At 55.6% G+C, this 20,308-nt stretch overlaps 9 protein-coding genes across 9 annotated transcripts; 6 read left to right on the top strand and 3 right to left on the bottom strand.

Moving 5' to 3' along the window:
• Positions 1–255: 255 nt before the first annotated feature.
• PHYSODRAFT_311116 (hypothetical protein) lies at positions 256–2,006 on the bottom strand (the record flags this gene model as incomplete). The annotated part of the gene is made up of 6 exons (XM_009520915.1): positions 256–453; positions 525–1,073; positions 1,142–1,576; positions 1,660–1,688; positions 1,719–1,842; positions 1,926–2,006. 6 exons carry the CDS (start codon positions 2,004–2,006, stop codon positions 256–258), a joined length of 1,416 nt encoding a protein of 471 aa, XP_009519210.1.
• Positions 2,007–3,592: 1,586 nt separating this feature from the next.
• Positions 3,593–5,363, top strand: PHYSODRAFT_349796 (hypothetical protein; the record flags this gene model as incomplete). The annotated part of the gene is made up of 6 exons (XM_009520914.1): positions 3,593–3,668; positions 3,754–3,863; positions 3,944–4,521; positions 4,599–4,775; positions 4,856–5,114; positions 5,184–5,363. The coding sequence occupies 6 exons, from the start codon at positions 3,593–3,595 to the stop codon at positions 5,361–5,363; spliced, it is 1,380 nt and encodes a 459-aa protein (XP_009519209.1).
• A 273-nt stretch (positions 5,364–5,636) lies between these two features.
• PHYSODRAFT_485001 (hypothetical protein) lies at positions 5,637–7,069 on the top strand (the record flags this gene model as incomplete). The annotated part of the gene is made up of 3 exons (XM_009520913.1): positions 5,637–5,671; positions 5,740–5,923; positions 6,011–7,069. 3 exons carry the CDS (start codon positions 5,637–5,639, stop codon positions 7,067–7,069), a joined length of 1,278 nt encoding a protein of 425 aa, XP_009519208.1.
• A 422-nt stretch (positions 7,070–7,491) lies between these two features.
• Positions 7,492–8,968, top strand: PHYSODRAFT_486951 (hypothetical protein; the record flags this gene model as incomplete). Its single annotated transcript, XM_009520912.1, has 5 exons — positions 7,492–7,798; positions 7,865–7,878; positions 7,947–8,046; positions 8,124–8,259; positions 8,326–8,968. 5 exons carry the CDS (start codon positions 7,492–7,494, stop codon positions 8,966–8,968), a joined length of 1,200 nt encoding a protein of 399 aa, XP_009519207.1.
• Positions 8,969–10,810: 1,842 nt separating this feature from the next.
• Positions 10,811–11,725, top strand: PHYSODRAFT_382041 (hypothetical protein; the record flags this gene model as incomplete). Its single annotated transcript, XM_009520911.1, has 1 exon — positions 10,811–11,725. A coding segment is annotated over one exon (915 nt), but the record flags the coding sequence as incomplete, so codon positions are not given.
• Positions 11,726–12,107: 382 nt separating this feature from the next.
• Positions 12,108–13,647, top strand: PHYSODRAFT_487017 (hypothetical protein; the record flags this gene model as incomplete). Its single annotated transcript, XM_009520910.1, has 4 exons — positions 12,108–12,540; positions 12,615–12,743; positions 12,812–12,944; positions 13,005–13,647. 4 exons carry the CDS (start codon positions 12,108–12,110, stop codon positions 13,645–13,647), a joined length of 1,338 nt encoding a protein of 445 aa, XP_009519205.1.
• Positions 13,648–13,894: 247 nt separating this feature from the next.
• On the top strand, positions 13,895–16,522 carry PHYSODRAFT_486606 (hypothetical protein; the record flags this gene model as incomplete). The annotated part of the gene is made up of 2 exons (XM_009520909.1): positions 13,895–14,673; positions 14,728–16,522. The coding sequence occupies 2 exons, from the start codon at positions 13,895–13,897 to the stop codon at positions 16,520–16,522; spliced, it is 2,574 nt and encodes an 857-aa protein (XP_009519204.1).
• A 1,248-nt stretch (positions 16,523–17,770) lies between these two features.
• Positions 17,771–18,059, bottom strand: PHYSODRAFT_380813 (hypothetical protein; the record flags this gene model as incomplete). The annotated part of the gene is made up of 2 exons (XM_009520908.1): positions 17,771–17,869; positions 17,940–18,059. Coding segments are annotated over 2 exons (219 nt in total), but the record flags the coding sequence as incomplete, so codon positions are not given.
• Positions 18,060–18,533: 474 nt separating this feature from the next.
• On the bottom strand, positions 18,534–19,376 carry PHYSODRAFT_487710 (hypothetical protein; the record flags this gene model as incomplete). Its single annotated transcript, XM_009520907.1, has 1 exon — positions 18,534–19,376. One exon carries the CDS (start codon positions 19,374–19,376, stop codon positions 18,534–18,536), a length of 843 nt encoding a protein of 280 aa, XP_009519202.1.
• Between the last annotated feature and the right edge of the window lie 932 nt (positions 19,377–20,308).

The raw sequence follows: 20,308 nt of genomic DNA, 5'->3' as shown, positions 1-20,308 counted from the left end.
TGTGTGTGTTTATAATTTTGTAACATGCTCTGCCTAGATACAGCTGCACGATTGCGAGTGTCTGAACATAATAAAGTATATGGATGGATTCGACAGGTTACTGCCTCGGCTGCATGATGGACGCTCGCTTCAATCTCAATGGGTTTGACGAAGTCATGGCGCTCTTGTACAATCAGCTTCATATTTTGTCAACGGCGTGGGCGGTCACTGCGGCTTCACTGGCAAGAATACATAGAATACATGCTCCAGAGCATGTTAGGCGCTCTTTCCGAACACGAGCGGCTCAGCAGCCACGGCCATGAAGCGCTCCTTGCTAAACTTTCGCCGGGCAGCACTGAGCTTGGACATCTTGCCCACGTTGTTTTGAGTGTTCCACAGAATCTCCTTAAGATCCTCGATGCAAGGCTCCAAGGTGCTTTCACTGTAGGACGAGTGATGCTCCAGAGTCGACGACTAGAGTTTACATTGGGAGGAACAACGTTAGTCAAAGCCATAACATCAATGCCTATCAAACTGCAACGTACCCAGGCAGGCGTATCCCTCATCTGAGTTCGAGCGATGTGAACTGCTGACGCGGCGATCGTGGACGGCGGGTACTTGATCAATTTGTACTCTTGTAGGCTGCGATCCACGACGTAGTGAGCGAAGTGCTCCACGCGATCATCACACGTACGAGAGGCCTTGAGGAATCGCTTCATGAACTGGAAAGCCGTCGGAAACGTGACCCGGTAGCCGATCGTGACCAGCATCTTGGCCTCCATCTGGAAAACTTCTTCGCGAGAGTAAGCGTTGTCTGTAATCTTCACAAAGTCTTCAGCTTCCGGCGGGTAAATCTCTTCGTACTTCGAGGCGATGAACATCGCCGCCACTCCAACAAGCTGGAGACGCTGGCGCTTAACCGAGAGGTTCTTCTCCAAGTACTGGTCGATCAGGAGAACGGCAATGTGCAGCGTCTGCGGCAGAAGGCCGTACTTGTAGTGAACATCGACCAACCAATCCACGAGAATAGCACGCATCTTCGACGTGATGTCCGACTGGCGTGCCATGTACGAGCTGCTGGTCTTGCGCTTCATCTGCAGAAAAAATCGCACCTGGTCAGCACTACTCAGGAGATACCCAGCTTTCGAAAGCAACGACTTACCTCAACCTCCAACTGGTACTTCGTGATGTCCTCCGCGTATTGCCAGCACGCAGTTGGGTCGTTCTTGTCCTCCGAGTCGATGTCGTGGTCTTTCGCTTCATGTTTCGTCGGGACGATGTCCACCATCGGAGAGGTCTTATCCATGAGCCCCATCGAATCAAGCTTGGTCGCGACGGGTGTCGTGGCGGGAAGCGGGCGACTCATGCGGCTGATAATCGACGAGCTGTGCGTGCTCAGCGACGAAGTGGTGCTGCTCGCTCGGCTGCTGAGGTTGACGTTGCTGAAGTTCCTCTTGCTAGCGTTGGCGTTGCTGACAACTCGACTGCCGGCATTGACGTTGCTGAGGCTGCGCTTGCTGGCGATGACCTTCTTCTTGGCTAGAGCTCCAGCGTTGGCGACCGAGGAGCTCATGGAGCTCATACTTTCCTTCTTAATCTGCAGCGCCAGCAACACAAAACACACCGTCATTATTCATTTCCTGCCATTGCATCTGATAGTCCTCACAGCTCAGAACGTACGTTGATCCTGTTCGTCACATCACCAAGAGCTGTGCGTCTTGTGGCCACGCCACCGAGACCTGTGCGTCGATTGGTCACATCCCCGAGGGCAGTGCGGCGGGCGCCAGTGATGATGGTGCTGGTCTCCGTCTTGAGGAGTTTTTGGCGCTTTTCGGCATTGCCAGCGTCCTGCAGAATCTGGCGCTGCGAGGCACAAACCACCACACACAATTGAGTCTATATGGCCCGCACTACGGCGTCCGTTGGCGTTTAGAGCAGCGCCGCACCTTTCCGGGGCGAGAGGCGTGTAGATCCGCCGGCATCTCGTTCTCATTGTTGATGCGGGCGCTCCTGCGGACGAACGACATGGCTGGCGGCGTGTGCGTGTGCGTGTGAGTGTGGGGCTGCGACGGAGCGGAAACTAGCGCGTGCTATAGACAGGATACGCGCGGCGGCGGTGGCGAGGTGCAGCGAGCGGAGTAGGCTCGAGGTGCGGCGTCAAGCTCCGTGGGTCTGGCGCTCGCGTCCGTTTCCGGTTTGATTGGGGGAAAATGCAATGCGGCTTCTGAAAGGAGTGGCGACACGATTGACTTGGATTCAGTATGCAGAGTTGCAGCCAATGAGAGGCCGCTCATTTCAAAATTCAAACTTGTACCGGTACGTTCCGGTTGACAGTAAGGTAACAGTGACAGTTAGGTAACAGCTGAAAATGCCTGAAAACTGAAAAATGCTTCAAAAATTTTGAGCATTTAATGCTTCAACGCCGAATTGCTTCAACGTCGACCTGCTTCACAGGCGAGTGAGAGATCGGAGGCACGCGTCCGCGGAGTGCCTGTGCGCGGTGTGACATTAAGGCAGAGTGCATCGGTTATCTTGCTGAGATCTGTGCATAAAGTAATAAGCCGTTTCCTGTTAGCGCACCGTCCTCGGTGTTCGCGCAAGTACAGGCGGATTCCAAGCATGGAGAGAGCGTTTTCAATGGAGTCTCTGAGCTCTGCAACTATTATTCTTGTGTACTTTTGGTGCGTCTTGGCCGCACTGGGTTTGAACGAAAGCTTTGGCTGCGCGGGGTCAGAATGAAAGCTGTGTGGTTTGGATTCCCATAAGACCTCCCATGTAAGCAGGTATCAGTGCGCTTCCCCAGCGCAACTATGAATTCTGGTTCAAGTTGTGCAACAGTAATTTGTATGTGAACAGACATGCATACACGGTTAGCGCTACGCATGTATGGCAGCAGCGAAATCAAATGCTGCTGCGAGCTCAAGGGTTGGTCAGAACAGCTAAAATCGCCTACCAAACTGGAAATTGTGTGAACGATCCATCCAGTCCGTCTGCAAGCTGCGGGTAACTAAAAACGCCGCCAGCCCTGAGGCCCGCTGTGAGCAACAACAACAATTACTCGGCGAAATGACGTATCTTAGCGCGACCTTGGATATGTAAAGTTGAAACGAAAATTTCGTCCACATGATGATTATTGTAAGCCTGCAAGAAGGAGAGCAGTCGCCGCACACACCAGTAAGGCGAGGTAGTAGAGCCGTTTTTGCTGGCGGTGTGGACAAGCAGGCGAACGTTGAAGTGGTCCACAGCTCCGACAGGCTGCCTAATAACAAGTACAAGTAAAACCTACGAATCCACCAGCAGCGAAAAGGCGCCAGGATCAAAGTAACCAAAACTTGAGCGCTGCCAACAGCGAACACAGCTCAGCTCGAGTGTTTTCGACGAGCCTACCGGCCTGACCTGCTGAATGCGAGCCGCCGGTCTAACCCGGTGATGCGCCCGATCTGACCAATCGGAGTCGAGAATTCGGGCAGATAAAGGGCAACTTCAAGGCCAAGGAGGCGTTAGGCCGGGGGCCGCCTAGGCGTTTCGCGCGAGCAGGCCAGCCCACGCTCACAACGTAATTCGCCCGCTCCTCGGATCTTCCCCTCCCCCTCCCCCAGAAAGACCTCAAACCATGAGCGCCACGGGCATCAAGATTGCCCCCATGAAGAAAGTGTCGACGCTCGGCAAGCGCAAGAAATCCATTGACGGTGCGCCGCCACCTGCCCTTCTCCCTCTCGCTCTCCTCTTGCTAAACACACAACTGACGCTTGCGCTTGCGTGCGCTACGAACAGCCGACGACGTGAAGAAGATCGACAAGAAGGACGAGTTCGACCCCAACCAGTTCTACGTGTCGCTGACCTCGCACGCCGAGCAGTTCGGCGTCGAGCCTGTGCGCATCCGGGTATGCCTAGCATCACACCGCTACAGCGCAATAGACATAGTCCTAACCTTTCTGCCGTCGTTCTGCGTGTTGCCGAGCAGTGGGGACAGAAGGAACCTGATGTCCGCGGCCCGATCATCGGAACGAACCGCCACCACAAGTACCGCAACGCCATCGGCGCCCACGGCGGCTCGTACTGCATCTACCGCGGTCTGGCCGTGGCCTCGGGCGCCATTGCCAAGAACTCGGTGCCCGACCTGAGCCAGACCACGCCGGCCGCCAAGATCGGCCCCCACCCGTCGTGGTCGGACCCGGAGAAGATCGTCACCATCGACCCCTTCGGAGCCTGCGTGGTGGAGGCCTTCCCCGAGCACTTCCAGAAGGGATACGACGTTCGCCCCACCATTGCCATCACCAAGGCCCACATGGACTTCCCGGAGATCCACGAGGCGGTGCGTCTTGGTCGACTCAAGCCCGACGGCAAAATCCTCAAGAACTCGTCGCAGCTTGTCATCACCAAGGCTGCTATCGACCCGGTGTGGTACCTCCCTGGAGTGGCCAAGCGCTTCAACACGACCGAGGCCAACCTGCGCCAGCAGATCTTCCAGGAGACCAACGGCATGTACCCGGAGCTGGTGACGAGAAACGACCTGAAGGTGTTCCTGCCGCCGATCGGAGGGTACGCGTGCTCATTGTTGATAATATGTTGATGTTAGTGTGTGGAGTCTAACGAGTTGTGCTGCTGTTGATTGACAGTCTGACGATCTACATCTTCGGATCCGTTGAGGCCATCTCGGACCCCACGAAGAAGCTGGCGGTGCGTGTCCACGATGAATGCAACGGCTCAGACGTGTTTGGGTCGGATATTTGCACGTGCCGCCCGTATCTCGCCCACGGCATTGAGGTTTGCGTACAAACGGCCCAGGAGGGAGGGTAAGCTTTACCCGCGGAGTACTCAGTTTTGTCGGGAAGATGTGAATGCTGACTCTGTCCTTGTTGCTATGTGCTATTAGAACTGGTATCATTGTGTACTTCCGCAAGGAAGGCCGCGCTCTTGGCGAGGTGACCAAGTACTTGGTGTACAACCTGCGCAAGCGCCAAGAGGGGGGTGACAGCGCAGAAGAGTACTTCAACTGCACTCAAACTGTGGCTGGCATCCAAGATGTGCGCTTCCAGGCACTGATGCCGGATGCTCTGCACTGGCTCGGTATCACCAAGATCGACAAATTCGTGTCGATGAGCGACATGAAGTACGACGCGATCGTGAAGTCGGCAAGTCTCATGCTTCAGTCGGTGTGCTGATGTGTCCGTCTGTGAACTAACTTGGCTCTCCTCCCACAGGGTATTGAAATCGTGGAGCGCATTCCTATCCCGGAGGAGCTGGTGCCGAAGGACGCCCAGGTGGAGATCACCGCCAAGGTGTTCGCCGGCTACAACGGCGGTGATGTGTACAAGGTAGACGAGGAGAAGCTCAAGCAGGTCAAGGGCCGCGACGACAACGCGTACGAGAACGAAGAATGAGCGCGTTCCCCATCGGATACAGCACCATGGAAGCATTTACTCCACTTCCAGGAAGCTCACCGGCACACTCCACTACATGCAGCCGCACAAGTAAGGATTAAATCAGAGACTTCAACTTGGTTTTAGTCAACACAAAAAATTGAGCCGCCTTAACTTATGTATACATTGTGTAGCACGACCAAATTTTTGATTTCCAAGATTCGCAGATCCGCTCATCACTTTGCCGAAGAAGAGGAGGGAGCGAAGGCCGCAGCCTGCCCCGACGAGAGCGCCATGATCCAGTCCATGTTCATCATGACCACCACCGGGTACTGCAGTAACTCTCTCATTGCCACCTTCGACCTGGTTGCTAACGCCGTGCATGGCTTCTATGCAGTGAGGTGATCATCGAGAAGCACTGGCGCGGCCTCACGAGCCGCAACGTGTGCGACTTCTTCATGGAGGAGGTCAACAAGTACCGCGAGCGCGAGGACGTGCCGCCCATCATCACCACCAGCAAGTACTACCTGGTCAGCGTCTTCCGCGACGATCTGTTCGTGCTCGCAGTCGTCACCAACGAGGTCCGCATGCCGAGAGCCTTCTGGCTGTGGATATCCCTCCCTCCTCTGAGCATTTCTGATCTCTCCTCTGTGCGTCTGTGCCATTAGATCTCCCCGCTGTTCGTGATCGAGTTTCTGCACCGAGTGCTCGCGGTCTTCCGCGACTACTTCGGCAACTTCGACGAGAACTCGATGAAGGACAACTTCTCCACAGTCTACCAGCTGCTGGAGGAGATGCTGGACAATGGGTACCCGCTGACTACCGAGCCCAACGCGCTCAAGGCAATGGTGGCCCCGCCCTCTACGGCGAACCGCATCGCCGCGATGGTGTCGGGCAAGTCCCGAGTGAGCAACACGCTGCCCGACGGCGCCATCTCCAACATCCCGTGGCGCAAGAGCGGCGTGCGCTACACGCAGAACGAGATCTACTTCGACATTGTGGAGGAGATCGACGCCATCATCGACGTGTCCGGGCGCATGATCTCGTGCGAGGTGAACGGCGTCATCCACAGCAACAGTCGCCTGTCGGGCGTGCCGGATCTTACCATGGTGTTCACGGACCCTTCGGTGATCGACGACTGCTCGTTCCACCCGTGTGTGCGGTACTCGCGATACGAGCGTGAGCGCGTGATCTCGTTCGTGCCGCCTGATGGACAGTTCGAGCTCATGCAGTACCGCGTGCAGGTGCAAGAGCTCGTGCCACCCGTGTACTGCCAGCCTCAGATCACGTACAACGAGAAGGGCGGAGGCACTCTAGACCTGGTCATCGGCACGCGCGGCATGCCCACGCTGAACTCGAATGCCAAGAAGAACCTTCAGGTGGAAGACGTGACCGTGGAGGTGACGTTCCCCAAGAGCGTCCGCACAGTGGACGTGAACACAGAGCACGGCACTTGCCTGTTCGACGAGGCGACCAAGACAGTCAAGTGGAACGTGGGCAAGCTCGGCAAAAAGGTGCTGAACCCGTCGCTGCGTGGCAACATCATCCTCCACCAGAGCGCTGCCGTGCCGGACGAGAAGCCCGTTGTGCTGCTCGGTTTCAAGGTGCCCATGTCGACCGTCTCCGGGCTGAACGTTGAAACGCTGCTGATCACCAACGAAAAGTACAAGCCCTACAAGGGCGTGCGAACGATGACCAAGGCTGGCCGCTTCCAGATCCGGACGTAAACGGTAGGCAGTACCCTGTGGAGGTGGAGGTTGTGCAACGCATAGCGTTTGTCTTAGTTGCCGATTGAATAGATAGCGTTGTCATGCAAGCGTCAAGGGTCTACTTCACCTGTGTGTTCAGGTGTGTTGGTGTTGCCACTTCAGTACAAGCTTCAACGTGAGAGCTCAAGACCACAGCAGATCCACGGGCACCATTCGTATTGTACCCAGCTGCATTTTGTGTGAGACGGGCTCGGGCATATTCAGCATGACGTTGTAGCTCATTTTGAGCATTTGGTCGTTTCGTTCTCTGCTTCCTGTCGGTTCATGAGAGAACGAGGGTCACTTAAAAAAGCCCAGCAATGCGCCGCAAGACCTCCACCTCAGGAACGCTGCAGCAAGATGACTGCGGGGCCGTGTCGGCGATCTCGTTCGACGCGGCCATGGAGACGACGTCCTCCGAGCACGACCTGAGCCCGCAGACCAAGTACTGCATCGATATCGACCTCACTCTCACGCCCATGGAGCGCAGTGAGCTCAGCACTTCCAATTCTCCCAGCAAATTCTTCTGCCGATTCGATCCTGTTGCCAGGAAGGGAAGGCTGCTGATGCTGCTGTTCGACCGCCAAGGTAACTCGACGCTCCAAGAGATGAGTCGGATGGACGTGCTACGAATGACACAGGAAGCGGCAAGGCTTCAAGACGAGTCACCTGCCAAGGTATCGTCCTTTCGGCAGCCAGGGAAGACGAGTCCAAGACGTCGTCGATCAGGTCTACAGCAGGTCCAAGCGCCTGTAGACGGTGGCCACCCACCAGGCTGTGACGTCCAGGTACGTTTGGCTACGGGTTACTGCTCGCTAGTTAATTGTTTATCTGACTTGAGGATGATATTTTTCAGCGCGTTCATACGCGAGATATTCGCAGGATGGAGAACACGTTCTCGGTATCCAACGAGCCGTCGATCATCATTCGCAAGCAAGCGATCTTCTTCAGCGCTGGTACGACTCGATGGAACATTTACCATTCCAATTGAATATTGCTAACAATGTTTATGTTGTTGTGGATGTGTTCGTAGATCCGCTGCGAGCTATTGTGCTCCGAGACGCTTGCTTGGTCTACGTGCCGGATGGAGCCGATAGCTTGATCTCCATGCTCAAGCAGGACTTCCTCACCAACGCGCGAGACAATGCCGAATCCCCATTCGAGTTCAGGTACGTGGTTGCGGTGCAAAGCAATATAGGGCGGGTTGGACTAACGGTTTTTGGGATGAACAACAGAGCGTTGGAGGCATTGCTATCAACACTTGCGCGCTACTTCCGAGCCCAATACGACCAGCTTTCGTCAGTTATCGTTGCTGATCTTGAGCACCTCGTTCAAGGAAATTTAGACTCGCGAGAGCTTGAAAGACTGCGTGAATTCAAGAACACCATGAACGAGTTCGAATCGCAAGTGGACGGCGTACGCCGCGTTCTCATGGAGTTGCTTGACAACGAGGAGGATCTCCGGCTTTTGTACCTCACGAAACTTTCCGAAGAGCCGGATCTCCTCGCTGATCTGTGGAGCTTCGACTCGGAGGAAGCTGAAGTGCTGATTGAGAACTACTTGCAGGACATTTTCTCCACTCGAACGACGGCTGAGCTGCTACAGCACCGAATCGCTAACACGGAAAGCCTCGTGACGCTGAAGCTCGACTCGAAGCGAAACTATTTGCTGCGCGTGCAGCTCATCTTCTCGCTCGTGTCGATCAACATTTCCGTCGGAACGCTGGTCTCTGGTGTGTTCGGCATGAATCTGGTTTCGGGTCTGGCAGACAAAGCAGGCTGGTTCGCAGGTGTTGTCATCTTCACCATAGTCTTCTTCATCGGTGCCACTTGGGCTGGAATAGTATTCTTCAAGCGAAAGGGGGTCATGCTAAAGTAAAAAAGCAAACCAACCTCAATTACATGAAATTGCTTACGTTGCGAAGACAACCTGTTTTTGATATGAATGCGTTAAGTAAATTAACCCACGCGTTGACTGTTGTGGGTTAGAAACTACTGCGACAGTCCATTGACCGTCTCATGCATGCCACCTTTCTCGCAGATCTTTTCATTCCTCAAAAACACACCAGAGGCCACACACACCTATGGTACATGGCCTACAAGACCGTGCGTCAACCTTATCGCTAGAGGAGATGGAGACAGCAACTTCTTCGAGTCCTATTGCGAAATACTACACCAATCTCGATGAAGGTCGTGGAGAACCAAGTGAAGCCAGCGGTGCCAACTCTCCAAGACACTTCTTCTGCCGGTTCGACCCTGTCACCAAGAAGGACAGGCTGCTGATGTTGATGTTCGACAGTCAAGGCAACTCGACGCTGAATGAGATGAGTCGGCTGGACGTGCTGCGTGTGACCCAGGAAGCTGCGAGGGTTCCTCGGGAGGCGGAGAGCTTCTCAGCATTCGGTAAACCGCTCCATGTGAGTCCACTACAGCCAAGCCAACCAAGTGCTGCTGATAGCGGCACTTCAGTGTGTGATGTTCAGGTGAGAGTGAGATACTCAAGAGTGTTGGGATGCTCAACGCTGTGAAACGCTAACTTTTCTCCCAGCCTGTGCACGCTAGAGACATTCGTAGGATGGAGAATGCGTTCTCGACCACCAATGAGCCGTCAATTGTCATCCGAAAGCAAGCGATCTTCTTCAGCGCAGGTAACAGCAAGTTGATATACTGCAAGCCGAAAGCTGGCAGTTTTGCTAACTTTATGTCTCTGTAAACATTAGATCCACTACGCGCAATTGTACTGCGGGATCTGTGTCTTGTATACGTTCCCGATGGAGCTGACAGCTTGCTATCCATGCTTAAGCATGACTTCGCCTCAAACGACCGCGATGGTGCTGGTTCCCCCTACGAGTTCAGGTTCGTTCGTAACAGAATCAATCGATGTCTACATACTAACTTTGTGCGTGAATATTCTGTGCAGAGCCCTGGAGGCACTGTTGGCCACACTCGCGCGGTACTTTCGTGTCCAATACGACCAAATCTACCCCGATATTGTTGCCGAGCTCGAGCATCTTGTTCGAGGAAACCTGGACACGCGAGAACTGGAAAGACTACGGGAATTCAAGAACACGATGAACGAGTTCGAGTCACAAGTCGAGGGCGTCCGTCGAGTGCTCATGGAGCTGCTGGACAACGAAGAAGATCTCCATTTACTGTATCTTACCAAGCTCTACGAAGACCCGTCGCTTCTTGGGAATCTATTCAGCTTCGACTCGGAAGAAGCAGAAGTGCTGATCGAGAACTACCTGCAGGACATCTTCTCCACTCGAACGACGGCTGAGCTATTGCAGCGCCGCATCACCAATACCGAAAGCCTCGTGACGCTGAAGCTCGACTCGAAGCGAAACTACTTGCTGAAAGTGCAGCTCATCTTCTCGCTCGTGTCGATCAACATCGCCGTGGGCACTCTGGTCTCGGGAATTTTTGGCATGAATCTCTCCTCGGGCTTGGAGAGCGCGGCTCACTGGTTCTGGAGCGTTGTCATCTCCACCGTCATCTTCTTCGTGCTCGCCACGAGCTCAGGCATTATATTCTTCAAAAAGAAAGGAGTTATGCTCAAATAAACGTAATGAAGAGCTGCCTAAACCAAAGATCTGTAGTTTCACATCTATTCAGCTTCTCGCCAACTGTCGCTAAAACGATGCCGCTCCCGCAGTCTTCATGCCAAGTGTGCGGCCCCCGCGCGGGCGTGTCACCCGAGTCACTGTTCAAGTGCTCGCGCTGCCAAACCGTACTCTACTGCGGCCGCGAGCACCAGAGCGAGCACTTCGCCTCGCACAAATCGGCCTGCAAACGCGTCAAGAAGATGCGCGACCGAATGGCGGAGGAGGCGGCCAAGGTCCGCAGCGCCACTGAAGACGACTGGACGCCCGCGAACGCCTTCGAGACGCACGTCGGTCTCTTCTGGGGGATTCAGAGCACGCGCCCGTACATGCGCGCCAAGCTGGAGGTGATCAGGGCACTGTCCACCATTGCCTCACGTCCGGCGATCGAGGCGGCGCTGGCCGAATGTATGGACTGCATGAAACTGTGCCGTCGCGACAACCTCGGCTTCCGTGAGATCATCCCGACGCTCATGCTGTTGCTGGACCGGTACCAAGAGGCCTACGACTTTATCAAGTGGTTTGAGACTCAGGGCAAGGATCCCAAGTTCGACTGGGGCGAAGTGGAGCTCCCGTTCCTGAACGTGCGCGGCTCCGACATGACGGAGGAGATACCGAGCTCCATGCAGAGAGACCGCAACGTCTTCTTCTCGAGCTCGCTCGTGTACGTCAAGATGATGCTGGCCAAGGCCGTCAAGGACGCCATCAACGCGCACGAGCTGGCGGATCGCGCGTCGCTTCCTGCGGTTATTACCGACTCGCTAGGGGCATTCCTAGCTCCAAACGGGGGGACGCGAAGCCTCGCGGAGCTCAAGAAACTCCACAAGAAGCTCACGAGTCAGATGCACGAGGCGTTCGCGCTTTCACACTTCCAGAACCAGCACTTCTGGTACGCGTTGCTGGACCCAACGCCTATCGTTCAGGCGCCAAAGCCGCCCCACTACGAGCCTGGTGATGTGAACCAGGTCAAGCTGTGGGTGCTGCAGAACGCCATGCTGTGGCGCGACCACCACGAGTTTATCCGTGATAAGCGTGAAGGATATCCTGACTTTATCCCGGAGATGCCGCGCAGTGGCCCCAAGCTCGTCCACGCCTTCCCGTAGAGTGTCGTGAACCTTGTTCAGACTCTAGATTCCAGAGCTTACTGCATAAATCATCGATGCGCTTCTTTAACTTGACAACTTTGCATTGCACTGGTGGCCATAACAACATGGATCGATACATTATGCCACCACAGGGGCAAAGCCAAAGGAGCTTTTGGCCTTGCCCCTGCAGTGACCGACTTCAACAAGACCAACTTCAATTTGAATCTTTGGTTTCGAAACCACCGTCGGCTTAGCGCCTCCTCTGACAGCATCCAGACCGCGCGCAATGTCCGAGTCGCTGGATTCCGACAGCATGCGTGGAGAGAGCGAGATGGATTCGTCGCCGTCGCCCTTACTCACTGGAGCAGGAGCACAACAGGCCAGTGACTATGTCAACCCCGCGACGGCGTACGGGACGTACTCGTCGTATCAGCGCATGGTCGAGGTGCGGTCTCCCGAGCCGGCAGAGATGAGCGGCTCGAGTCTCAGCTCGTTGAAGAAGTACGCGTGCCAATTCGACCCTGGATCCAAGAGCGGCCGAGTTCTGGTCATGATTTTCGACCGCAAGGGGAGGCCGACACTGAAGGAAATGAGTCGCCACGAGGTGCTTCGGATGACTCAGGAGGCTGCGGAGCCTAAAGAGGACACTTCACCGGAAGAAAGCGCGCCCTTGGAGTCGGAGAAGATGTCGCCGCCAATTCGCCGACGTAGCAGTTCTACCGCTGCCAAAATCTGGCGCCTTGGTCTCCAGCCCCGAGCAGGAAGTCAGCAAGATCTTCACGCTCCTGTTGGGGTCCAGGTGAGGCAGTTTCTGCTGTTTTGTTCCTGCTGTTTTCAGTAAATGTATTAACGATCTCTGCGTTGCAGCGCGTCCACTCTCGTGACATTCGCAAGATGGAGAACGCTTTCTCAGTGACCAACGAGCCCCGTATTGTCGTCCGAAAGCAAGCAATTCTCATCAGTGCTGGTACGAAATCGTAGCAGTAGTATTTGGAGGAACAAACTTACCTGACAGTGCTGCGTATGATGATGTAGATCCCTTGAGAGCAATCGTCTTGAGAGACGTGTGTCTGGTGTACGTTCCCGACGGTGCGGACGCTCTCCTCTCGGTGTTGAAGGCCAAGTTTATCGAGACCGCGCGCGAGGACGACGCTCCATTTGAGTTCAGGTGAGGCCGTCAATACATTTCTAGTCAAGCCTCACTCGAACTAACGCTTCTCCTCACCAGGGCGTTGGAGGCGCTGCTGTCGACACTCTCGCGCTACTTCCAGTCCCAATACGAGCAACTGTCCCCCGGTGTAGTCCGAGCTCTGGACAGCCTCATGCAAGGGGGCTTGAATTCACGGGAGCTCGACAAGCTGCGCGAGTTCAAGAACGCCATCAACGAGTTCGAGGCTCAAGTGGACGGCGTGCGCCGTGTGCTCATGGTTCTGCTGGACAACGAAGAAGATCTGCGTCTGCTGTACCTCACTAGACTGTACAACGAGCCCAACCTGCTCTCGGACCTCTGGAGCATCGACTCGGAGGAGATCGAAGTTCTGATCGAGAACTATCTCCAGGACATCTTCTCCACGCGCACCAAGGCCGAGCTGATGCAGCACCGCATCTCCAACACCGAGAGCCTCGTCATGATGCAGCTCGACTCGGTGCGAAACTACCTGCTCGGGGTGGACGTGATCTTCTCCATCGTGGTCATCAGCCTCTCGGTCGGCACGTTCATTGCCGGCGTGTTCGGCATGAACCTCCATTCAGGCCTCGAGTCAGCCGACGGGTGGTTCCTGGGCGTCGTCATCCTCACCGTCTCCATCTTCGTCGTCATGACTATCACCGGCGTCTTGTACTTCAAAAGCAAGGGCGTCCTGTTGCAGTAGAACTTCAACTTTCCATTAGCTTTTTAGTTATCCAAAAGAGAAAAAAAAATCCCTTCTAAAATGTTGATGGCTTTCTATCACAAACCACATAAAAGGTCGACATAAAAAATGGTCCGACATAAAAACCTACATCCTTTTAGGGGGAAAGTGTTAGGTGGGGCTACTATTACGAGGAGGTGGCACTATTTCCGCACAGAACCAACACCACCAGCCGAAGCCAATGCGCATGCAGGTCGGCGGTGTGAGCATGGGTGTCTCCGCCTCTCGCAGCAGCGGCCCAGGCGCCGCCAGTGCCCCCAGCGCCGCGCCCACCGCCTCCTCTGCGCTCACTTTCAGCGAATCAGATGCAGACTTCGAGCGTGCGCTGAGCTCGTACGACGTCCCGACCGTGGCCGATGCGCTGCGCCGGTACCTGGCGGCCGAGACGCAGGCGAGCCTCTCGGCGGGCTCGGCGGCCAAGCGGCACTCGGCGCAGCTGCGCAGCGTCTTCTACGAGCGCTTCAACCAGCTCCTGGACCGCGTCTTCGGCAGCGACACGGTCTCCAAGCAGAAGTTCGGCGGCTGGCTCGACTACAGCGCCGGTCTGGGCGTGGCGCCCGCGCCGGGCTCGGCAGCGGCTCTGGCGGCCAAGAAGCGCGCCGAGCAGATGCGCGAGCGCGCGCTGGCGGGCGTCGCCACGGATGAGGACGACGTGGAGGACTTCCTGACCTCCCTGGCCGCCAATGGCCGCGCCATCGTCAAGCTGCTGGGCGGAGGCGTGCGCGCGGAGGACGGCTCCGTCTTCCAGTTCCTCTTCCGCGTGCAGCACCCTGTGGAGTTCAAGCTGGCGCTGGACATGCTGCCCGAGCAGAGCAAGATGGCCATCGTGAGCGGCCGAGGGGCGAGTCTGCTCTTCACGCAGCTGCTGCACAAGCCGCTGGCCAAGCAGCGCCTGGATCTGCGCAGCCCCGAGCTGCTCGTGTCCATCACGGAGCTGTATCTGTTCTACTTCTTGGGGCACCCGGCCTCGTCGTCGCACCCGAGCGGGTCGTCGTCTTCGTCGTCCTCGACGTCGACGACCCCCGGAGCACTGGGATCGAGCTCGGTGGCGTCCTCTACGCCCGCGTTGCTGTCGGCCGCTGCCAAGACGCGTCAGACCAGCTGGCGGATGTTTGTGAAGGAAGGCGTCGCTGCGCTGACGAAGGGGAACCCGTACAATGTGCTGTTGCTGCAGTACCTGCGCGCCTTCTTGCCGGACAGCAACCGCGGCGTCAAGAGCCGATTCCACGGCAAGCTGCTCAAGGACTCGAACCTGTTCCTGCACATTCTGATCGAGTTCTGGCTGCGGCAGAACCTCATCTCGTTCTCGGATGAGCCGGTGGGGGCTTCGACTGCTGCTCCTGGAGTCATTCGTCCGCCGCCACCGGGCAATATGCTGGTCAGCCCGTTTGCCTCGGTGTACACGTCGACGAGCTATATGGCCCCGTCAGATGACCTGCTGAGCTCCCTGCTGCTCACTATCATCCATCTCCTTTCAGACTCGTTCTTCCCGGCGCCTTTGGCTGATGATTCGTCGAGTGGGTCGCAAGGAGGTGCAGGTGGCATGGTCGTCGGTAGCGGTGGAGTGTATTTGAGCCGTAGTGTGACGATGCTGCGTCCTCCGCTTTACGCGTTCTTCCGGCTCGTGTTCTCGCGTGCGCCGATTGGACTCTCGCCGACAGCGTTTTTGGCAATCACCGACGTTTGGCTCGCGTACATTCAGCCGTGGCATTGCCGGTATTGGATCGAGTCGAAGGACCCAGCTGCAGCTGCAACAGAAGCTGGACCTGAACAAGACACGCTGTCCGGATACACATCGGCGTGGGAAAGCTACGTGCTCGCGAACTACCACTTCTACACAACGTTGCTGGGCGCGTTTGTGGAGCGCGCGAAGGAGCTGGACTTCTCTGCAGGTGATGAGCGCAACCTACAGATCGTTGACCGAGTTTTGAGTGTGTACAACTCGGACTTGTTGGCTCTGCTTCGCCGTGCATCGCTTCACCTCGAGAAGACGCAGCCGTTTGCGATGCCGTTCAGCTTCAACCGCAGCTCCAACTTCACTCGCACTCGGAGCGGAAGTTTTGGCTCTTCATCGAAGCCCAAGTCTAGTGCGGGTGATGCGTTGACGGCTACACAAGCGCATGTGCTGACATTTTACTGCAAGTCTCTCGGTATCGAGTGCACTCCCGTGCCACTACACGATAGCTTCCACCGCGACGCGGAACGCTTGTTTGACAAGCTGTGGGCTGCGGCTGTGACGTCCGCTTCGGCGTCTTCGACACCTTCTGTGCACTCGCCAGCGGACTTGTACCAGAACGTGAGCGCTGTCTTCCGGGCTTCGAGCACTAAAACAGTGGACAAGGTGTCCGAGCAGGTTCAGCGCATGAGCCGTATGTTGCGGCGTGTGTTCGAGATTTCAGATGCCTACGTGGCCTCGACGGCGCACTCGCGGACATCATCAGCTGCAACGGGCGGAGGCATCGAGTCATTCGCGCCAAGCCGAGACAAGAATCTTCCGCACCTGCTGAGTCGCGAGGGGGTATTCCAGCTGCAGCATGGCATGCGTTTGTGTTCACCCGACTCAGCGGAGTACATCGGTGACCCCATGCTCAGTCCTATTTGCTCGTACGAGGTCGTGTGGCTGGTACGACTGTCCTACAGAGTCTCGACGTGGCTCAATACGCGCTTTGGATTCGTGAACTCGTACCATGGCAAGCGACTGGAAGACAACTTGGAGGTGGACCCGGCGAGCCCATTTGTGCGATTCCGGTTCAACTTCCGCTTCCTTGCCAGCAAGGTGAACCTCAGTTATCTTGCAGCATTCGTGCTCCTGCTCTACGTGCTCTACTTCTGGTGAATGTAGACAACATAATGCCATTTATGATTCGAATGAACACTCTCGGCATGGCCACAAAACCGCATGCAATTCAACACGGCAAACCTCTTTATTGTTTGTTGCGACGCTAGTCAACATTACACACGTTGCGCAGTTTGCCATCCAGGCTCCCCTCCTGTAAGTTACCTATTGTCATCATCTAGCTGCTCAATCGCTATCGCTGTCACCGTCGCTGGAGTCGCTGTCATCTGAAGAGAAGTCGGACGACGAAGACGAAGACGGCGACAGGTAAGAGTTTAGCAATGGAGGGGAGTGCGTGTACCCCGACGTGGTCTTCCCTGCGGATGCCGGCTTCGCCTTCTTCTCAGCAGCCTTCGGCTTGGCCTTGTTACTCGGTGATGGTCGCACTGGGGGCTTGCTGTCGTCAGGCGATGCAGCCGGTGGAGGCGGAGATGGTGGGGGCGGCGCAGGGATAGAAGATGGTGGCGGTGGCTGGGGTTTCTTGCTTGGCGGGCGCGAGTCGCTATCCGATTCGTCCGAGTCAGAGGACGACGAAGAGGAGGAGTTGCCGTCGCTGTCAGAGCTGTCATCCGAGCTAGAGCTATCACTAATGATGAGCCGAGGCTTGGGACGCTTCTGTGCCGATTGAGACGGTGGAGGAGGCGGTGGCGGCGAAGGTGACGGGGCTCCATTTTGCGGCGGCGGGGGGCGATTACTCGCGCTGTCTGCGTCGCTGAAGTCTTCTTCCTCCTCTGTCGGGGGATCCGCTTTACGCTCGGGTTTGGAAGAAGATCCTCGCGGAGGCCGTCGACTCTTCCGGACAGGAGACACCACTTGCTCGTCTTCAGAAGCCGAAGATTCCTCGCTGCTTGACGTCGGCGCGGGGCGCTTCTTGGACGAGCTGTTTCGCGTGCTTCGACTGACCCGGGTATTTGCTGGACTACTACTGGTTCTCCTTGATCGTGTAGATAGCGACCGAGTCCGTGGCTTCTTGGAAGACGTGCGAGCTGATGATCTCCGTTTGCGGCTACGACTATCGCTGTCGCTGTCTCCATCAGAAGAAGATCCACTGTCGCTCGAATCGCTACTTTCGGAGGCACTGCTTTCGGTCCACGCTTTGTTGACACTGCTACGAGACTCAGCCTTGCTCGCGTCGCTCAAGCTGTCCTCACTGTCGTGGCCACTCTCATCACCACCACTTCCCTTGTCCTTCATACGATCAACGCCGTTCTTCTCTGCGGCGCTGCACATGGAGCGAGATAACTTGGAGAGCAAGTCGGCAAACTGCACAACCATCGTGTCGGGAGCATTGAATGTACGGCAATTTTGCCAGACCAGTTCAACGTCCTTCTTAAATAATCCCCATTTCTGAGCAACATATGAATTGTGGTTAGAAAATGTATCGCAAGATGCAGTGAGAAGTATTTCCAAGCTGTACCCGATAAAAACTGGTTTCAACACGTGACCGGATCGTGCCAAGATCCATGGGGTGGTCAATCACAGACAAATAGTTCGGGCAACCATCGAGCTCGGGGTCCACAGGGCGAGAGAATAGATCCTGTGGTCAAGCAATTCGATCACAGTGAGAAGATAAATGGCAAACTCGAAACGGGCATGCGAGTCAAACCCACTCACCGATGCTTCCTCTTTCAATAGTCGGTTCACGAGCGCTAAGCAGACAGTTGACAGACAGCGAGGACCTCCCTTAACCAGTGACCAGTCAATCCAGTTCCCAGGGCTGGGCCCACCAGCGCCATCCAAGTCGTCGTCGTCGTCAAGGTCCATATCATCGTCTGAAACCTGGTGACGTCGTCGCGCTCGCCACGCTCTAAAGTCCAGATAAAATAAAACAGAGTGAGCACACCAACACAAATCGCAAAACCAGCAACCAAGAAACGTACCGGTCATGCTTTTGCTGGCCATCGGCACCATCAGGGTGGGATCTTCTTGATCGCAAGCCCGGACGCCGGCTCTCAACATCTTCATCAGAGTACCCATCTTCCGCCTATACACAACGATAGTTAAGACTCACTCACAGTAAAAGTAATACCACCAACACACTTGCACTTACGTCCGAGTCTTGACCGGTTTGGTTCTTCATTCGCCCGATCGCAATGCGCGAAGACTGCCGACGTGGAAGAATATTCCAAGCAAGCTCTTGTTGCTTGCGCCTTTCCTCTTCGATTTTTTCTTGATCCTTCATGATCAAGATGAGTCTGCCTCTCAGTCGGTCTTGTTCAAGCGAACCACCCGATAGAGACTGAATCAGCCCTCGCAAATCGTCAAGCGTTGAGCTCACTACGCGCCACCCTTGAGGGGCTTCATCAAAAGCCATCTGAAGATCTCCCTTTATCCGTGCTTCTTCGATCCCAAGACGTTGCTCCTGACGCTCACGGAACAAACCAACAAGCTTTGCAAATTCCTCATGGTAATGGTGACTGCGATGCCTCCTGCGGTGGTGGCCGTGACTGCTGCTGTGGTGATGGTGCGAGGATGACGACGACGACTTGCGCTTCTTGTGCTTTTTCGAGGATGACGACGATGACGACTTTTTACTCGAACTGCTCTTGCTGCTTGACGATTTCCGTTTGGAGGAGCTGCTGCTGCTTTTCTTCTTGGAGGATGAGCTAGAGCGGCTTTTACTTGAGCTTTTCTTCGACTTCTTCGACGATGAAGAACTGCTTCGTGCCTTAGACGACGAGCTTCGTTTCCTAGAAGACGATTCCTTGCTGTGGCTATCCGCTCGCGGCGAGAAAGGCTCCTTGGGGGTAGATTTTCGTCGTCGAGGCCAACCGCGTGCGTCGTTAACGAGACACTCGAAACATCGCCACTCGTCAGAAGGACGCTCCACTAACGGAGGGTCTACATACCTCATATCGTAGCTTTTCTTGCAACTTTCGCAGGTAATGTCAAACGATTCAGGTGCAGCGGCTGGATCAGTCGGCGACGTCGAGGCAGGACCCGACGCCTTCTCTGCATCTGTAGCACCGTCAGTTTTACTCACGTCCCCGACACCATCCTTGTCGCCCTTTGGAGTCGCTTCATTGTCTTCTTTTAACGTACTTGATGCGCTCGCCTCCTTACCATCAGACGGCAATGTCGCTTGAGACGAGCTCACGCTGGTGGAATCCTTTACTCCTGACTGGGCTGCCGGCGCCGATGAGTCCGCTTCCTTGTCATCCGATGTTACACATTCAGGTTTAGACGGTTCGGGAATGGCAGACCCATTGGGGTGCGGATCGTCAGGGTTCGTCGACTTTCCAGTATCTTTGCCAGGATCAACTGCTGTTTCACTGTTCGAAGGTTCAAGGCTCGATTTGCGCTTTTTCCTTGGTGGTGGAGACGATTTGTGATCCCCCTGTTTTGGCGTTGCTTTTTCAGCAGTGTCTGCGTCGCTGCTGTCACTGCTATCGTCATCAATAATCGTGCGCTTTTTGGAACCCATAACCGCCACCACACTTGCTTGGGCATGCTCGCCCGCAACGTCTTCATTGACCACCGTTTGAGGCTCATTTCCAGAAGCGTTGATGGTTGCGCCCTGCCGGCCTGCCGATGCTGGATTGCCTTCCTGCGCGGATGATTGCTGCGGGACAGGGGGCTTAGCGGAGCTTTCGTCATCCTGCTTGCCAACAGATCCATTCGACGCAGTGGTTCTCTGCTCTTCTTTCACATCCAACGGGGCCTTGACCACCGATGGGGTGGTTTCATCAACTTCAGTTGTCGACGATGACTCGAGTTTTAGTTCCTGTTTCACCATCTCCACCGTCATTGCCTCCACTTTCAACGTCTCGGACGTCCTACTCTCAT

The sequence above is a fragment of the Phytophthora sojae genome (genome assembly GCF_000149755.1).
Source record: "Phytophthora sojae unplaced genomic scaffold PHYSOscaffold_2, whole genome shotgun sequence".
NCBI lineage: Eukaryota > Oomycota > Peronosporomycetes > Peronosporales > Peronosporaceae > Phytophthora > Phytophthora sojae.
This window is presented reverse-complemented; position numbering and strand designations above follow the sequence as displayed.